We start from the raw sequence: 16195 nt of genomic DNA, 5'->3' as shown, positions 1-16195 counted from the left end.
CAAACGCCGAGCAAATTGATATAAACGTACATCCCACAAAAAATGGATTGTCAAAATTTATCCCAAATTTTACAAAACCGCAGCGGTTATGACATCCCAGGGCTAAAAAAATTCGGAAACTCGCATCTCTACAATAGGCAAACCAGCAGAGAAAGTGTTGTTTATACGCATAAGTATCTTTTGGTCATAGTAGTTTCTGTCGACATTCGAATAACACTTTGAACCTAAGTTTGAAACAATATATAAAATAGGTGTACTTAAAGTCAATGGAACAGACATTCCTTGTATGACACCTTTTCCTGTTATAGGAAACTGTTGGTAGTAAAAACCAGATATAAGTTTTGTATTATAGCTCATATTGTTTATAGTAAACTCAGTCGGACATCCAAACATAATGAAACCTGCTCTAGTTGCAGCACATGTTACACTCGTCCTTAAAGTATTAAATAAGTCAACAAAACCTGTTGGTGGTATATCTGAGTAAGTATCTTCAAAGGAGTATTTTTTACCATTCACAACAATAAAATCTTCTGGTGTCAAAAGAGCAAAACAAGCTTTAGTCGTCATTGTGTTTAAAGTTAGTTTACAATATCGTCCTTGAGGACTTTGTAAGTTTGTTGTTATAGAATTATATGACTCAGGGTTTTTAGTCGTAATAGTATAAACCATTGTGTCTTCTGCCATTTACTTAGCAAATAAATTTTAATGAAATGTTGTGGTCGTCAAATATTTTTATAACGTCTGGGAAACTATACTTTAAGTTCAACGTTTCACCTCCTTTCATAACGTATATCTTGTCAATGACATTATATGAAACACCACAGCAACTAATGTCGGGTTCTATTTCTTTGATGTTTATATCGTCTGCCTCTGTCAAAAGTTTCAATAGTTCTTTCAAAACTTCATGAGGTGCAATGACATATGAGTTCACTTTTACAGGGTTGTGTTCGACCAAGTTTAACATTATACCTAAAGCTTGACAAATCTTCTCCTGAGTTTGAAGTTTGTTTTTCAGTTGTTGGTAGTCATTTCGAATATCTGCAACAGAACTTAAGTCTCTGCTAACTTCAGGGTATGTTGGTTCTTTTACAGGAACTATTGTTATACCATCTTGGTCTTCGTATGGTTTCCCCACTTCAACATCTCTTTCTTTGACATTGACAATAACACTTTGACTGTTTGTTTGAGTTGGTGAATTTAACTTCACATCTGCTACCGCCATTAAACCTTTTGAAACACTTACGCTTCTATTTTTCGGAAATGACATTTTACTTAGAATAAAAAGATGGACGTATTTGAGTATCTCTTCGAATTGAAGCAAAACAAAGTTTACACACACAAACAATACAAATACATTGACAGAATAGTTCTTTATACAAACAATGGTAAATGTTATAGAATAGCAGTCTTTGCTGAACCAAAATATTTTCATAAAGCAAAGAAAGTTGGTATAACTGAAATGGTGAAAGTTCTTGAAGCAGACAAAAATATAACAACAAAACTTACAGATATTTCTAAAGGAAAGTTTATAATACAATATTATGTCAAAACTGGCGTACTGTCAATATTTGACGGAGAGAAGTCAGTTCAAGAACAACTTACTGACCTGCTGCCAAAATCTGCTCGATGGAAGCTGTCGTTATGCCAATCTGAGGAGCCCCAGCAGGTTTCATCGAACGAATCTTCAAAAAGCATCTTCCGTGAAAAGTGCTATTGGTTTTGTAAACTTCTTTGCTTTCAATTCATCTGGACCGTCTCTGTCACCAGTATATTGTATTTGTACAGTACCAACAGTTGAAATACCACCCATAAAGTCTTCTGAGTCAGCAAATGGAATGCCAAGCCAAAAGTTTGAACGGTCTCCATTTGTATATTGAGTTTTTTGACTTCCTGTATGAGTCCATACTTTCACATATGGCATAATAGAACTTTGCATTTCAGGGTTAATGGTTGTTGTGAAGTTGTTGTTAAAGTTCATAGCATCTAATGTCAAGTTGTATGACCTCATATCTTCAACTGTAGAATATTCTTCTCTTGGATAATATTTGCCATCTATGTTTATATGATATTTAATACCGGGGTTGTAGAAACAAGAATAGTCATTTATAGTTCGTCTGAACAGTACAAACATAGTATCTGCATGTTTCATTGCAGTTGTTAAAGCAATATCTGTTCTTGCACCTGGGTCAGCACTTTGGTTTCCAACTTCACCTGCAAAGTCTTTGACAGATATTTGGTGTATAGGGAACATAAGTGGAACTGCAATATATTTGGCAGCTAAAGCATTTGAAATATCTGGGTCCAACATATAGACTGCAAGTCTGCTTTCTATTCTCTTGCATTCAAATTTTTCGCATGTGAACTTAACTGGGTCCCAAGCAGTTCCAGCAGCATTGAAATAATAGTTTACTTCAGTGTTGAAGTTTGAGAAACCAAAGTCTAAGTCAACTTTGTCTTTGCAAAAGTCACAGAACTTGGCTCCACCAGTTCCAGCTACGTCTGTAATAGTGAATGGGTCTTGTGTTGGTGCAATGACTAAGTTATTTTTGCTTGGAGTAAGTTCGATAGAAATTTTTCCTGCCCAGTTTGGCAAGTATCTTAAAAACCTGAAGATGAGGAAAGATGACAAAGGAACTCTAAGTTTCAGTTTTACTTTGGTTACTGCTGCTGCAGTTTGTCCAGAAAGGTTAACATAAACTCCTGGAACGTTAGGGTCAAGTCTTCTTATTTTCTCAATAGTTGCATATTGGTCTGTTTGTTCTCTAGCTTGTGGTTGTACTGAGTTTCTCAAAGCGAACCATTCATAGTTTGCCCATGTTACTGTTTGAACTAAGTCAGAGTTAGAATATATCTTATATCCCATGAAAACTTCTGGAGCATATTGGTATCCGACATAGAAAATTCCATTGCAACCTTTCTTGTCAGACAACTTGGCAGAAGGTTTTATTTCAATGTCTTGTTCCACGTATAAGAATGAGTTGTCAATAGAAATTATATGAAACCTGTCGCAAGCAATATCTACTGTTGTTGAAGAACCTTCTCCAAACTCACCTACGTTTCCATAAGAAACAGCAGTTGTATATTCGTAAGTTCCAGGAACTATTTCTGACCTTCTAATGGCATTGTCGCATTCGTTATACCATTCGGAAACATTTCCGTTCATGGCATCCAAAACTGTTGGCGTTATATTCTGAGCGGCGTACATTTCATATGGGTAAAAATATAGAATAGTTGGATTTATGTGTCATAATAGAACCCACTCGGACCAAGCTTTACTTTCTTCCTGACTGAGTTTTTAACTCTTCTTTTTCCTTCATTGCCACTACTTTCACTAGATGAAGTTACTTCTTCACTACTTTCACTTTGTTCTACTCTTCTTCTTTGGTGTCGCTTTTGGTAACTTGCCCTCTGCTTCAAGTTGTTGCATCTTTGCCTCATGTTCACCTAGTATGTTGTAAATTTCCCATGTCCTTTTTGCCTTTGGGCTCTGGTCGCCCATCTCAGGTAACCTATATCCTAGAAAGATTTTGTCATAGTTTGTATTTGAGTCTTCGCTTATTGTTTGCATGACTCTTTCCTGAGTTTCCGGTTCAAGCTCTTCAAACAGAGCTTGTCCATATGGAATAAGCTCGTTTCCAAATATATGTTTTTGTAGCCATTCTGGTTTTCTTTCCATGTTACCAATAATATCTTTTGTGAATGGGAAAGCTTTTACCCAACGTTTCAGGCTTGCGTCATTTATTTCTGTAGTTGGTTTTATTTTGTCAAGGAACATGTTTTTCAATACTAACATTTCATTTGGTACTGTCCATTTGAGTTTACTTAAATATTCATCCCTTCTCGGTTCATTGTCTGCAAAGTAAGTTTTTATGACATTTTGTAAACTTTCGTTTGCAAGGTCATGTACAATAGGTTCTCTTCCTTCTCTCTCCCTAACTTTCTTTCTAAACTCTTCACCAAATATACCATCTTTATGGTTCTGTGTAGTTCTTTGAGATAAATGTTCTAGAACGTCAGGTGTTATATTTCCATCAGCCATGTTCATTTCATACTGGTCCAAATATCTGCATCTTTCATATCTTTCAATGGCATTAAAGCCGCGCTGAAAATACCAGCTATATCTGGTTCACCATTGACTTCCATTGCGTCTACAACTTCTTGGAATTGTGGTTGTAAGTTTATGAACCACCTATCCGGGTTAGCTTTATGACCCCATCTCATTGTAGTTCCATAGTCTGCAGAAACAAAAGTAGGTTTGTTTCCATATTGGTTAGGTTCTGAATGAACTTTAAACAATGTTTCATTTCTATATGTTTTGTTGAAATTTAACCTTTTATTTTCACCGAGTTCAGCCAAAGATTGAACGTTATATGGTCGTAAGTAAAAAGGGTTATTGTATTTGCGTACATTTTCTTTCAGTACTTCCATTCTATGCTGAATATTTTCATCTGGTGTTGGAGTCTTTTGTATGTCGGCAAACATTTTTCGATATTCTTCTACTATGTCAGCCGAATTTTTCTTAGACTCTTGGAAAGATTCCATATTCACCTCATACTCTTGTTGAGGGTCAAGATTTTTCGGCTGTTCCAAATCTTCATCTAGTTCTGTGAAGTTAGTTTCCAAAGGAGGGACTTGTTCGTTTCCTTCAGGCTCTTCTAGCTGTTGTTGCTGAACTATTTCTTCCATGTCTGGTTGTATCTGAACTTCTTCCTGTGGAGTTTCTTGTACCTCATCTGCTGGCATTTCATATATTCCGAGACCGTTTTTAACAAGTTCCCTATTTAAGTCATCCGCATTCATAACCCTTTCTTCTTTCGTTCCGTCTCTATTTTTTACGCTTTTCATGAAGATAGTTGAATTGTCATTTAGCTCTGACACCAAATATCTCGGAGTAAATTCAGTCATGTCATTTGGATGATATGCTATTAAATCATATTCCTTAGCGAGTTTGTATTTTCCAGGTTTGAAATTATATCCCATTTGGTGCTGAGCCATAAAGCTAAATAGGTTCGGGTCAGTATTTCCTTCCTTGAACTTTCTAATAGCTTCTTTATATCTGTCACTAAAGTCAAGAGTAGCTGGGTAACCATAATCTTCCTTTAGCATTTTTAAGAATTCTTGGTTTCCTTGTTCTCTACTTCTTTTATGTCCTTGCTCTGTTTGTGGTTGTTGTTGTGCAGGGTTTTGAACTGTTGGTTGCTGTGCTGGTTGTGGAGGTGGTTGTTGTGCTGTTTGTTGTTGCTGTGCTGGATTTTGAACTGTTGGTTGTTGTGTTGGTTGTTGTTGTTGTGCTGGATTTTGAACTGTTGGTTGTTGTGTTGGTTTTGGTGCATGCCTGTGTCTGTGTCCATGTGACGATGTAAATGTTTTAGGTAGTCCTGGTGCAGGTGCTTCTCTTGGAGGGTTTGGTGGTATATAAGTTCCACTAGCTAGTATATAAGTTCCACCAGCTGGTATATAAGTTCCACCAGCTGGCACATATGTTCCATCTGCAGCATAATGTCCTACCTGACTTTTCGTTTTTAAGAAAGCATTTACTAGGTCTGTTTTGGTCTGTTGTAACTCTTTTTCTTGACTTTCCACAACAGTTGCTCTAACGGCGTCATAGGCACTTTGAACTGCCTGTCTCGTTGCTGCATCTGTTATTTTCGTCATATTTTGTGCTACTTCTTTAACTCTTTGTCGAAACCTTCAGACTTCAGTTTCTTTCCAGATGAGAAGTCGTTCACTAGTTTCACCTTACTATGAAGAGCTTCGAAGGCGTTCTTAAAGTCAGCATTCGTTAAAGCTTCATTTGAACTGTCTTCATCCGCTTGTATTTTTGTCCTTATTGACCCTATAAGCTGGGCTGCTTTAGCGTTGGCTTGGGCATCTAACCAGTCATTGTTAGCTTTTATATATTCTGCGCTTTTCATTGCCTTTTGCATGGCTGCGTCGTTATTTTTACTTTCTTGTGCTAAGTTTTCATACTGTACGGTTTGGTTTTGCAACTGTAAAAGTTTTTCTGCCTTTACATTTGCTTCAACTTCTTTTTTATACTCATCGCTATCCATATATGTCTTCAGGGCTTTTTGTTTTATCTCTTCATCTTTCAGTACTTTATATTGAGTAGTATGGTTTTTCAAATTTATAACATCTTGTTCCATTTTTGCTACTTCTGCTGCTTTTTCTGACACTTTTTTCGCATATTCCTCTGTACTTAGTTCTTTCAGTTGTTCTTCTTTCTTCTTTTTCTCTACGTTTAACTCATTGAGTTTCTTTGTGTGTCTGTCATATTCTAGTTTCTTTTCGTTTTCACTTATTTGTTTCTGTATGTCTATGTTTGACTTTTTGACATCTGATATTTGATTTTTGAGTGAACTCAAATTCATTTGACTTTGAGGGTTATAGGCTGTTCCGTCTGCAGCTCCACCATAGCCTGCCATTTTCGCTAAAAGTGCCGCTCTTAAACCTCCACTCTGTGCACCAAGAACTCGGTTTAAAAGCATAGGATTGCTTGACATTTGTTGCAACATAGTGGGGTCATTCAGCATTTGTTGTTGCAACTGTTGTTGTGGTGTCAGTTTTACTATTGGATGTTTCAATGCTCTCTTCCTCTTACGTATATTCTTACGTAGCTTACGTGGCATTTTAAGTGAAGTTAAAAAGCGGTTTTTGACAGATGTTTATATGACACTTTCTCCGGTTTATAGGACCTCTCTCATATTCTATCTTGTCAAGACTTCTTCGTACATGTTTTGTCAAGACTTCTTCGTACATGTTTTGTCAAGACTTCTTCGTACATGTTTTGTCAAGACTTCTTCGTAAATGTTTTGTCAAGACTTCTTCGTACATGTTTTGTCATGATTTCATCGTACATGTTTTGTCATGATTTCATCGTAAATGTTTTGTCAAAACTTCTTCGTAAATGTTTTTGTCAAGACTTCTTCGTAAATGTTTTGTCAAGACTTCTTCGTAAATGTTTTGTCATGACTTCTTCGTAAATGTTTTGTCATGACTTCTTCGTAAATGTTTTGTCAAGACTTCTTCGTAAATGTTTTGTCAAGACTTCTTCGTACATGTTTTGTCAAGACTTCATCGTACATGTTTTGTCATGATTTCATCGTACATGTTTTGTCATATCTAAACTCATAGTCATGTATGTCCTCTAACCATCTCATAACGGTTTCCAAACCACTTTTATCGGATGTAAAGTAAAAGCATGGATGGTTATGTAAAACGTCTAAAGTTTCTAAAGAGTCTCTCAAAGTATACTTCCTTGGAACGCCCGTAACTTTTCCTGTAGCGACGATAGACCCTTACTTGTCCGGACAAAGTTGTACTATTTTGAGTGCTCTACAAAAAAAGTCAACAGCAACGACTTTCAAAAAATTTTATGGGCTAGAAGGGGCTGCGCCCCTGGGAAGCCCCCTATACTCAAAAAAACTTCATTTTATACTTCATTTATACTAAACATCTTCAGGGCTAGAGGGCACGAAGTGCCTGGAGGCCCCACTACCCTTTTTTTTTTTTTTTTTTTTTTTTAATATTGTTCATTCTTTAAGAATAATATAAAATATGAAAATACTGATGGTTTATTTCCAAAAGATGCTAGAATTGCACTATTTTTTTATCAAATGAGAATATTGACTTAAAACTACTATTATACATATCATTACATTATAAGTCTAAAACTAAATAGAAAAGCTCATGCTAGAAAAATCAATGTCTCTAGAAAGACAGACATAATATATAACTTTCTATTAAATTCAATGAATTTTGATTCATGCATTTATTTCAAATCCTGTTATCATGAATATGTTCAATCAAAACTCATCAATATAGAATTTTAAACTAATACAATATTGTAAAATAGCTTTAAATAATAAATTGTATTCAAAAGATATAATCTTATATAAAAACAAACATCTTTCATCTGTTTGGATTTAATATCCTTAAGATATACTCTGATTAAATACATACACAGATTTTGACAAAGACAAATATTTAGCTTTCCCAATGATCTATCGTCATGAGTAAAGATTTTTTTTAAATAAAAACCAAGTATTTATTGAATTACATAGATGAAAAAAAATATTTAATTATGCAATACTCATTTGAGATTCATTTCTCTCTTCTACATCGTTTGAGCCATCTGATTTCTTCTTCTTAACAATGAATATAACTCCGACAACAATTGCAGCAATAACAACAATTGCACATACTGTAATTACTGCTGGAATCCATTTCTTTGATTTTTCTGATTTATTTAAATCAGTATGGTTTGCAGACTTTATTCTGTTAAGACTTTGTTCTGGCCATGATTTCACTGAATCTTGTGTTGGCGGTTTTTCAACAATAAAAGAAAATTCGCTTAGGTGAATATAATCACAGCAATCCGGTTTGTTTGTTACAACAAATTCCACACGATGATTAACCATTGTTGCTTTTGGTACTACAATGACTTTGTATTCGTTATCACCGAAATCTTTTGGAGGCATATACCATCCATCATAGTTGGAATCGTAAGGATGACTGTAGCCATAAACAGCATATTGAAAATCAGTTAATTTTGGATTAACACATTTCACTGTAAAATTGGCTCTGTAAACTCCTTCCTTAAAGAAGTAGTACGGATATACATTTTGTGGATTGAAATAAATTGTTGGCCAAATTGTATGACCAAGTCGGACACTTAGTCCTGTAGAAGACAAAGGATCTGCAACACTTACGCGTTCGGCACCGTAATTTTCATATTTCATCATAAAGTCTGGAAATACAAATTTATCTCCTTTAGCAAGTCCATATTTGATTTTAGGGTCATGTGTAGTGTAGTCAAATGATTTAGTGAATGATGGTGCTTTAATGTTTTTCTCAATTGGATGAATTTCGAAGTGGTGGTCAACAGAATAACCTTGTGGTGGAGTAACATATGGACCAACAAATGAAAGACGAATCTTCTGTGATGTCCTGTTAATGTGGATAACAACTGATTCGAAATAATCTGGAACTTTGATATCGACACCTTTTCGACTTGTTGGATCAATAACACTGACTTGGCCAACACCATCTAATGTACCACCACAATGATCGAATTCCATGTTGTTCATCAATTGTTTCGATTTCCATTCTTTATTACCAATCTTGTAACCAACAAATGTGCCATCGTTGATATTCAATGTAACCATCATAACTGGACGCATATTTGAGCCTGCAACATTCCTTGTGTAGTGAACGTCAAAATTAACTCCTTCTGTTGTTGCTGTGTATTTCTTTGTTGTACTATAGCTTTTATCGGATGAAGTTACGGTATATGTAACTGTTGAATCTGTTTTTCCTTTCAACCGATAATCATATGAATATTGTGTAAAAATTCCTGCTGTGTTTGTGAAGTAGCCAAAATAAATTCCTTCTTCACTGTGTAAAAATTCTGTATTTCCTTTCTTCAGTGAAATGATTTTGCCATCAATAACTGATTTAGGTGCAGAAATTGCTGTAAAATCTCCACTCTTAATAATATCTACTGCTACACCTTCTGAATACTGTTTAATTAATGTTCTAAGTGGTGCATCAGCGGCAGTGTTATATGTGAATGCGCATGCTCCTTTTGATGTTTCATTGATAACAAATGGTCCTGGACATCTTTCCATCATAGTTTTAGCTGCATATGTAAGCTTTTCGTTGCCTCCAATATAAACTTTTCCATCTTTGATATATGGTTTGACTGTTTGATCTTTATAGATCATGAATTGTGTGTAAAGTGATGAAAGTTGACCCATCTTTGTGTTGTAAACGTATCGAGGATCAATCTTTCTATCTAATTCACTTGCCTTGATTGCTAAATCCCAAAGATTTTTGATGTGATCAATGAATTCTTGTGGAATAAACCATAGACGAGCATCATGATGTGTTAATGTAACAAATGATTTGTAATCATTGAACATAAGATCCTTTGTATCATCAAGAATTTGTTTAACATATGGAGCTGCACTTGGACCGTAAAAACCATTTAAGAAATCATTGACAAGATAATCAGCATCTTGATCTGGATCCCACAACAGCTTCAATGTAAGATATGCCTTGTATTCTTGCATATCACTATGGAATCTTGGAATAAATCTGCCAGTTGAATCAACAAAGACAAAATTAGCATCTTGCGAACCTACACCTTCGAAGCCGTATCTTGCATACATTTTCATGTTTGCCGCAATTGTGTGATAGTTTGGATGGAAACTCATAATATGTATGAAGTTTGTTGAATACTCCCAAACATAGAAATGATTTGCAACCTGCTTCCATTTATCAAGTTCTTTCATAAGATGTCTATTTTCATCAGTGAAGTTTCCATCAAATGGATGTCCGTAATCATTCATAATTGGAGTTATTCTGATGATTACATTCTTATGAGCCTTGATGTTCGCTGGTGCATCAAGCGTAAATCCCCATGCAAACGTTCTAACTAATACATTTGGAAATTCACTTTCTAATGCCGTTGCAATTTTGTTTATGAACCATAAATTAACACCGGAATAACGATCACCGTACTGATGATACTTAGCCATACATCTTTCGCATAAACAATGTTCGCCTGTATCTGATTGGCTGACATCAACTAAGTAAACTTCCCTTTTGCGCAAATCTGTTAAAATCTTATCCATGAATATTTCAAATGTTAAGTCATCTGATAAGCATGGTACCCAGGTTGATCTTTGTCCATTACCAAGATCGGCAAATCTTGTAGGATATTGACTTAGTGGATATTTATCTGATTTCATTAAATAAGCAAATGATTCGCAATCGTAGTAATTTGGCAACCATACATTTGCTCTTGATTTTTCATTAAAATCTGTGTAGGTGAAATCTGATGACCAAAATTCACGATAAAGAAACGGTGATTTCGAAATTATGTTAACATCGTCTGGAACTTTAAAAGAATCGGCTGGTGGATAAACATACATCCAACTTGCGTAGTAACGAACACCACCATACTTTTCTAGTATTTCAAAGCATCCGTATAAGAAACCATACCAATTACCTAAGATAGCAAGATTTCCATTGTGAAACCGAATCTCAAAAAAGTCTGTTCCTCTTACAGTGGGTGTATATTGATTTTTGGGTGATAATTTTGTAGGTCCAACTAAAATAAGGTTTTGCATTTCATTACTTGCATCAGTGATGATATCCATCTTCGACCCGGTGATCTTACGTATACCTTTCGCAATCTCATCACATCCGTGGAAATATCTCCAAACATCTGGGTTTTTATCTGATTGTGCTGGATACATGCACTTAAAATAACTCTTTTCTTTATCAGCTATGATTATATCTTTAGAAACTGAAATACTTAGAAGAAAAAAAGCAAGCATTTTTTGATGTAAAATAAATTGAATGCAACGTTTTTTTATAAATGTTTGGGAATTCCCGAAATAAGGACAAAGTTAGATTTTCATAAAAAGTTCAGATCCAGTCTTTCAATTTTGTCAACTTTTTTATTTCAATTTTGAAAAAAAAATTGGAATGTAAAGTAGACAAACCAACAAAGGATGGGACGAACTTTAAATTGAATGTTCAATTTAAAGCAAGTATTCAATTTTTTTGGTCAATTTAAAGCAATCATATATGTAGTCTGTTTTAAAGGCTTGTTCAATAGCAGATGATCAGAACTCGTTGAGTATGTTATGATGTTAAGAGATAATGGATAGTACACTTTAATATTGAGATTGAATTTGGATTATTATGCAATATTCCATAATCTATATAATGATGATCATAAGAATGTGTTGGTAACAATAATATCCAATCCAATGAAATATCTTTGGAAGTGAAATTTCTTCTAATGATATGAATTAGCAAAAGCTCTAATCAAGAACTTTGAATATTCTTTTATGAAAATCATGGTAAAAATAAGCATTTCCTTGTTGATATTATTAACAAGCTATATCGTTTTTGCAAACCTGGATGAGCTCTTTCTAAGCTTCATTTATCATTTGTAGAGCTTCTAATCGTTTTGAAAAAGTAATGAAAGCTTTTTAGCCTTGAAAATGTTTAACGCCTTTTATGTAACTTCAGATAAGAACCAGATAAAATATGATTATAAGTGTCTGTAATAATATTAATCTTACACTCATTCTTAAAAATCGGAACAACATCGCCGAATTTTTTACCTTTATAAAGATTTGTTACATATACTTTAATATTTGGTTTAAATCCGAAAATAAGCTGAATCCCAATTTCCGCAATAGAGTAAATATTTCATTCTAGTGTCACACAAAGAAAATCTTCCTAAAGAAAGAACAGAATTTGGTAGATAAACAATTTCTGAAAGGGCACAACTTCTAAATGCAGAATGTCCAATTGTTACCATGCCATCTGGTATCTTTGTGATTCTATCACAATGCTCAAATCCATAATCTCCAACCCTTGTTACATTTTTAATTAATTCATTACCAATAATTCTGCAAAAATGAAAACCAAAACTCATAACTACTGTAAATGATGGCCCAACAATCTGAGTTAAATTAGATGCATATGAAAACATTCCTTCATTTATCACCATTGTATCCAATTGAGATATAAACTTAGTTAAACTAGTGCAGTTTCTAAATGTGAAATTGCCGAATTCCTGACAATTATAGCAATTTATCTCTTTCAAACTAATACAGTTTTCAAAACAGCGAGATTCAATTAAACTTATATTCTTAGGTATTTTTATGTATTCCAATGAACTACAATCAGCGAAAGATCTGAAACTAAGCTTCGTAATATTTTCATGTAAATTAATCGATTTTAATTTCGTGCAATGAAGAAATGTAAAAATCGGAATTGTTCCTGTGATGGATGTTAGAAAAATAAATGATTCTAAACTAGAACAGTTCATGAAACAATAATTCATATTTTTTTTTTACAGATCTAGGAATAAAAATGTTACGCATTGTACAATAAGGAAAAATGTTAGGATTTAAAACTTCTATTTGAGAATCAATAGCAAATTCAATGGTAATTACTCTAAATGTGTCAAAACTACTTGTTTGTATGGATTCTATATTTGATGGTATTATAAGAGTCGAAAGAAAATTGCAGCCATGAAATGCATGAGTATGTAATGCTTTAACTGTTTCGGGAATAACATAAGATTTAAGATTTCGATTAACATAATAAAGATTTTCCTTATCATTTGAAAGTAAACAGCCGTAATCATCAAGGACGAAGTAAGGATTAGACTCATCTAGTGTCAAATTTTCGAAATATGAACAAGATCTAAGTGCACTTCCTATAAATGTGGATATTGTGCTGGAAAGATGTAATGATTTTAGTCTAAGAAATAATAGGAAAGAATTTTCCCCAATCCCGGTCACACCTTGGGTTGTGATAACTTGTTTTACTAAAGCAGAATTAACCTTTTTCATAATTTCTTGGGTAATTTGTCCACTCCCTGTGGCCGTAACAACTCCATCTGATATTGAAAGTTCAATTTCTAATATCAATGTTAGAAAAAACATTCATCCACTTATTCCCTTGGCAAAAGTTGCCAAACAAAAGAAATAAAGAGTTGGGTATGATAATTTAATTTTGATGAATATATCATATCTATTCTGATTCTTCACAAATCTTTGATTCTTCTTCACAAAAAAATTGAGAAGAGCATTGGGGCGGCGACAAATTTGCCCAGCCAGTAAAGTATTCAATTTTTTTTGCATTTTTTTAAAGCTTCTTAACTTAAATCATGGAATGTCTCAAAGACAAAAGTAGCATACAGCATGTAAAGCTAAAGAAAGATAATCATAATTAAGGAATTGAGAAATGCTGAGAATGAAGTAGAGGGTTTAATGAATATCCCAGCTTCAGAATCAGAAGTTCAAAAATCACATGAGGAAAGATATAAAAATTACTTTTTGGAATCTACTAAAAATTTATTAGATGGTGATATTGACGAAACACTTTCAGAAGAAGGCACAAAATTTATTCATAAACATAAGTTACAATTTATTGACGATGGAGATTATCCATGTATATTACTTTCACCTCCTCTTGATTCTGAAAAATTCAAAAAAGCACTGAAAAATGTAACATATGCAACAAATACGATTAAGAAAGAAGACCATGATATTTACACAAATTATTATTTAAATAAATGTACAGGTGTTGATAAAGTTTTTGATTTGTTAGATAAAATATCAAAAGAAACAATTGGTACATATAAAATTTTATGCGATTGTGGTTTCATTATTGAAGATACCAATAATGTTTCATATGAAAGAACAGCACCGAAGGAAGACGAAGTTGAAAGGTCTATACCATTCGTTATTAAGAATATAAAGATATGAAAACGTATAAGCATTATATTTATTCATTTATTTCAGAAAAAATGGAAGCAACCCATAAAACATCATCTCATCATTTTATAGCTATTCATACATTCCTTTTCAAAGTTGTGAAATTAAATAAGACAGGAATTAGATTTAATGTATCAGGGTACGCATTCTTGAGTAAATTAAAATGTATTCGTCACGTCGCAGATGATAAAAATTTATGTGTTCTTAATTCATTTTATGGACTTTAGCCCTGGACTCTCTGAGTCTCGGACTTTAAAAAAATAAACTTTATTTTTATTTATTTTTTAATTTTTATTCTTACATAAATGAATAAAAATGGAACAGCTAAAATGAATGATAATCAAATAAGAGCCGAAGGTAGAAGGTTATTTAAACGCTTCTATAACATTCCTGATGGTGTTAATCCTAAAACTCGTAGAAGTTATTTAAATGAAGCATAGATGCATATGAAGGATTTGACATTTCATCAGAAAGTGAGAGGTTAGCAAGAATGTTAAACGTTAATATTGATTTTTATTATTGTGACCCTCAACCAGAAGACGTAGACATTAACAAGGTAGACTTTCCATTAGTGGAATCAATAATGATAGATCCAGAATTTGAAACAGTAAATATTTTATTAACACAGAGTCCATGTGGAAAACTTCACGCTGACAGAATTACAGACGTTGAAGCACTCACAGGATATAAAGTTTGCCCCTTTTGCAAAGAAGAAGTATATTCTATCCGTGATGATCCAGAAAGGAAAAACCAAAGAAGATTTTTAAAACATTGTGAGAAATGTAAAGAAAATAATGGAAGATTAATTCAAGACGTTCAATTGCAAAACACACAACAACCATATGCACCACATATCACGAAACAGAAGATATATCAATGGCTATTAGCACATAATTTGCAGGAATATTATAAACCAACAAGATATTATATTACTTTTGACTTCGAAACATTAGAGACTAAAGAAGAACTTCAACTTTCTGAATGTGCAACTTTGAACGCTTACTTAAAACCATTTATGGTATCATCAACTGTCAAAATAAAGCCGCAAAGCGGCGAGGTCGTAGACCGTGATAAAACATTTACGAGGAATTTTTGCTTAACATCAAGTGATTCGTTCATCTCTGATTGGATTGAATTTTTATTTTCAACCTGTTCATTAGTTGCTAAATCAAATATTGAACAATATGAAGAATTAATGAATACATTAAATGAGAAACAAAAGGAAGCAATGAAAGAGCTTTTAGATGAAGAATTTAATAAAGTGAATATCATTGGTTTTAATTCAGGAAAGTTTGATTTAAATTTAATTCTTCGTGATTTAAATACTGCAAAATGGAAGATAAAATCAATGCTGGGTTCTTCTTCTCAATTTAAGCAAGTCATAGTAAAGAAAACAAACTGTCCATATGAATTAAGATTTATTGACATCAGAAATTATATAGCGGGTGGAACATTAGACCAATTCACTCAAGATTTCGGAAACAATAAATCACGTGTTAAATCCTTTTTCCCTTATCAATTCATCACATGGGAGAATTACGAAGATGAATTATATAAAAGGAACCATTCACTCAAGATTCATTTTATTCAGCATTAACACAAGAAACAATATCCGATTCAGATTATCAAATATATCTCAATGATGCTAAAAATTTTGAGAATAGATTAGAATATTTTATTCATTATTGCAATAAAGACGTTGAAATTATGATTGACCCAATTGATAAAATTATCGAAGAAACATTTGTTTATAAAATTGACATGCTTCATAATCTTTCTTTATCATCGAATGCATCAATGATTCGTTACGCGTTAGCATATAAGAACTTCAATCCTAACGAAACATATCCAGAAGAAGAAAATGTGGAATCAAGTTTTGAATT

The 16195-nt window shown here is 33.4% G+C and overlaps 7 protein-coding genes across 7 annotated transcripts, besides 2 other annotated features; 1 reads left to right on the top strand and 6 right to left on the bottom strand.

The window, feature by feature from the left end:
• Nucleotides 1–4278: part of a mobile genetic element that runs on past the window's edge.
• Nucleotides 689–1222, bottom strand: TVAGG3_0729160 (protein of unknown function, DUF4106 family; the record flags this gene model as incomplete). Its single annotated transcript, XM_051244429.1, has 1 exon — nucleotides 689–1222. The coding sequence occupies one exon, from the start codon at nucleotides 1220–1222 to the stop codon at nucleotides 689–691; it is 534 nt and encodes a 177-aa protein (XP_051091016.1).
• Nucleotides 2250–3205, bottom strand: TVAGG3_0729150 (protein of unknown function, DUF4106 family; the record flags this gene model as incomplete). Its single annotated transcript, XM_051244428.1, has 1 exon — nucleotides 2250–3205. A coding segment is annotated over one exon (956 nt), but the record flags the coding sequence as incomplete, so codon positions are not given.
• Nucleotides 3359–3676, bottom strand: TVAGG3_0729140 (protein of unknown function, DUF4106 family; the record flags this gene model as incomplete). The annotated part of the gene is made up of 1 exon (XM_051244427.1): nucleotides 3359–3676. One exon carries the CDS (start codon nucleotides 3674–3676, stop codon nucleotides 3359–3361), a length of 318 nt encoding a protein of 105 aa, XP_051091014.1.
• A 144-nt stretch (nucleotides 4279–4422) lies between the features above and the next one.
• TVAGG3_0729120 (protein of unknown function, DUF4106 family) lies at nucleotides 4423–5520 on the bottom strand (the record flags this gene model as incomplete). Its single annotated transcript, XM_051244426.1, has 1 exon — nucleotides 4423–5520. A coding segment is annotated over one exon (1098 nt), but the record flags the coding sequence as incomplete, so codon positions are not given.
• A 471-nt stretch (nucleotides 5521–5991) lies between these two features.
• On the bottom strand, nucleotides 5992–6629 carry TVAGG3_0729110 (protein of unknown function, DUF4106 family; the record flags this gene model as incomplete). Its single annotated transcript, XM_051244425.1, has 1 exon — nucleotides 5992–6629. A coding segment is annotated over one exon (638 nt), but the record flags the coding sequence as incomplete, so codon positions are not given.
• Nucleotides 6630–8081: 1452 nt separating this feature from the next.
• Nucleotides 8082–13581, bottom strand: TVAGG3_0729100 (coagulation factor 5/8 C-terminal domain-containing protein family; the record flags this gene model as incomplete). The annotated part of the gene is made up of 1 exon (XM_001309850.1): nucleotides 8082–11345. The coding sequence occupies one exon, from the start codon at nucleotides 11343–11345 to the stop codon at nucleotides 8082–8084; it is 3264 nt and encodes a 1087-aa protein (XP_001309851.1).
• Nucleotides 13582–13625: 44 nt separating this feature from the next.
• Nucleotides 13626–13768: a mobile genetic element.
• Nucleotides 13769–14802: 1034 nt separating this feature from the next.
• On the top strand, nucleotides 14803–15909 carry TVAGG3_0729080 (uncharacterized protein; the record flags this gene model as incomplete). The annotated part of the gene is made up of 1 exon (XM_051244424.1): nucleotides 14803–15909. One exon carries the CDS (start codon nucleotides 14803–14805, stop codon nucleotides 15907–15909), a length of 1107 nt encoding a protein of 368 aa, XP_051091011.1.
• Between the last annotated feature and the right edge of the window lie 286 nt (nucleotides 15910–16195).

Source organism: Trichomonas vaginalis, chromosome III (genome assembly GCF_026262505.1).
Source record: "Trichomonas vaginalis G3 chromosome III, whole genome shotgun sequence".
NCBI classification, from domain to species: Eukaryota; Parabasalia; order Trichomonadida; family Trichomonadidae; genus Trichomonas; species Trichomonas vaginalis.
Note: the sequence above shows the minus strand (reverse complement) of the source record. Positions and strands in the feature narration are given on the sequence as shown.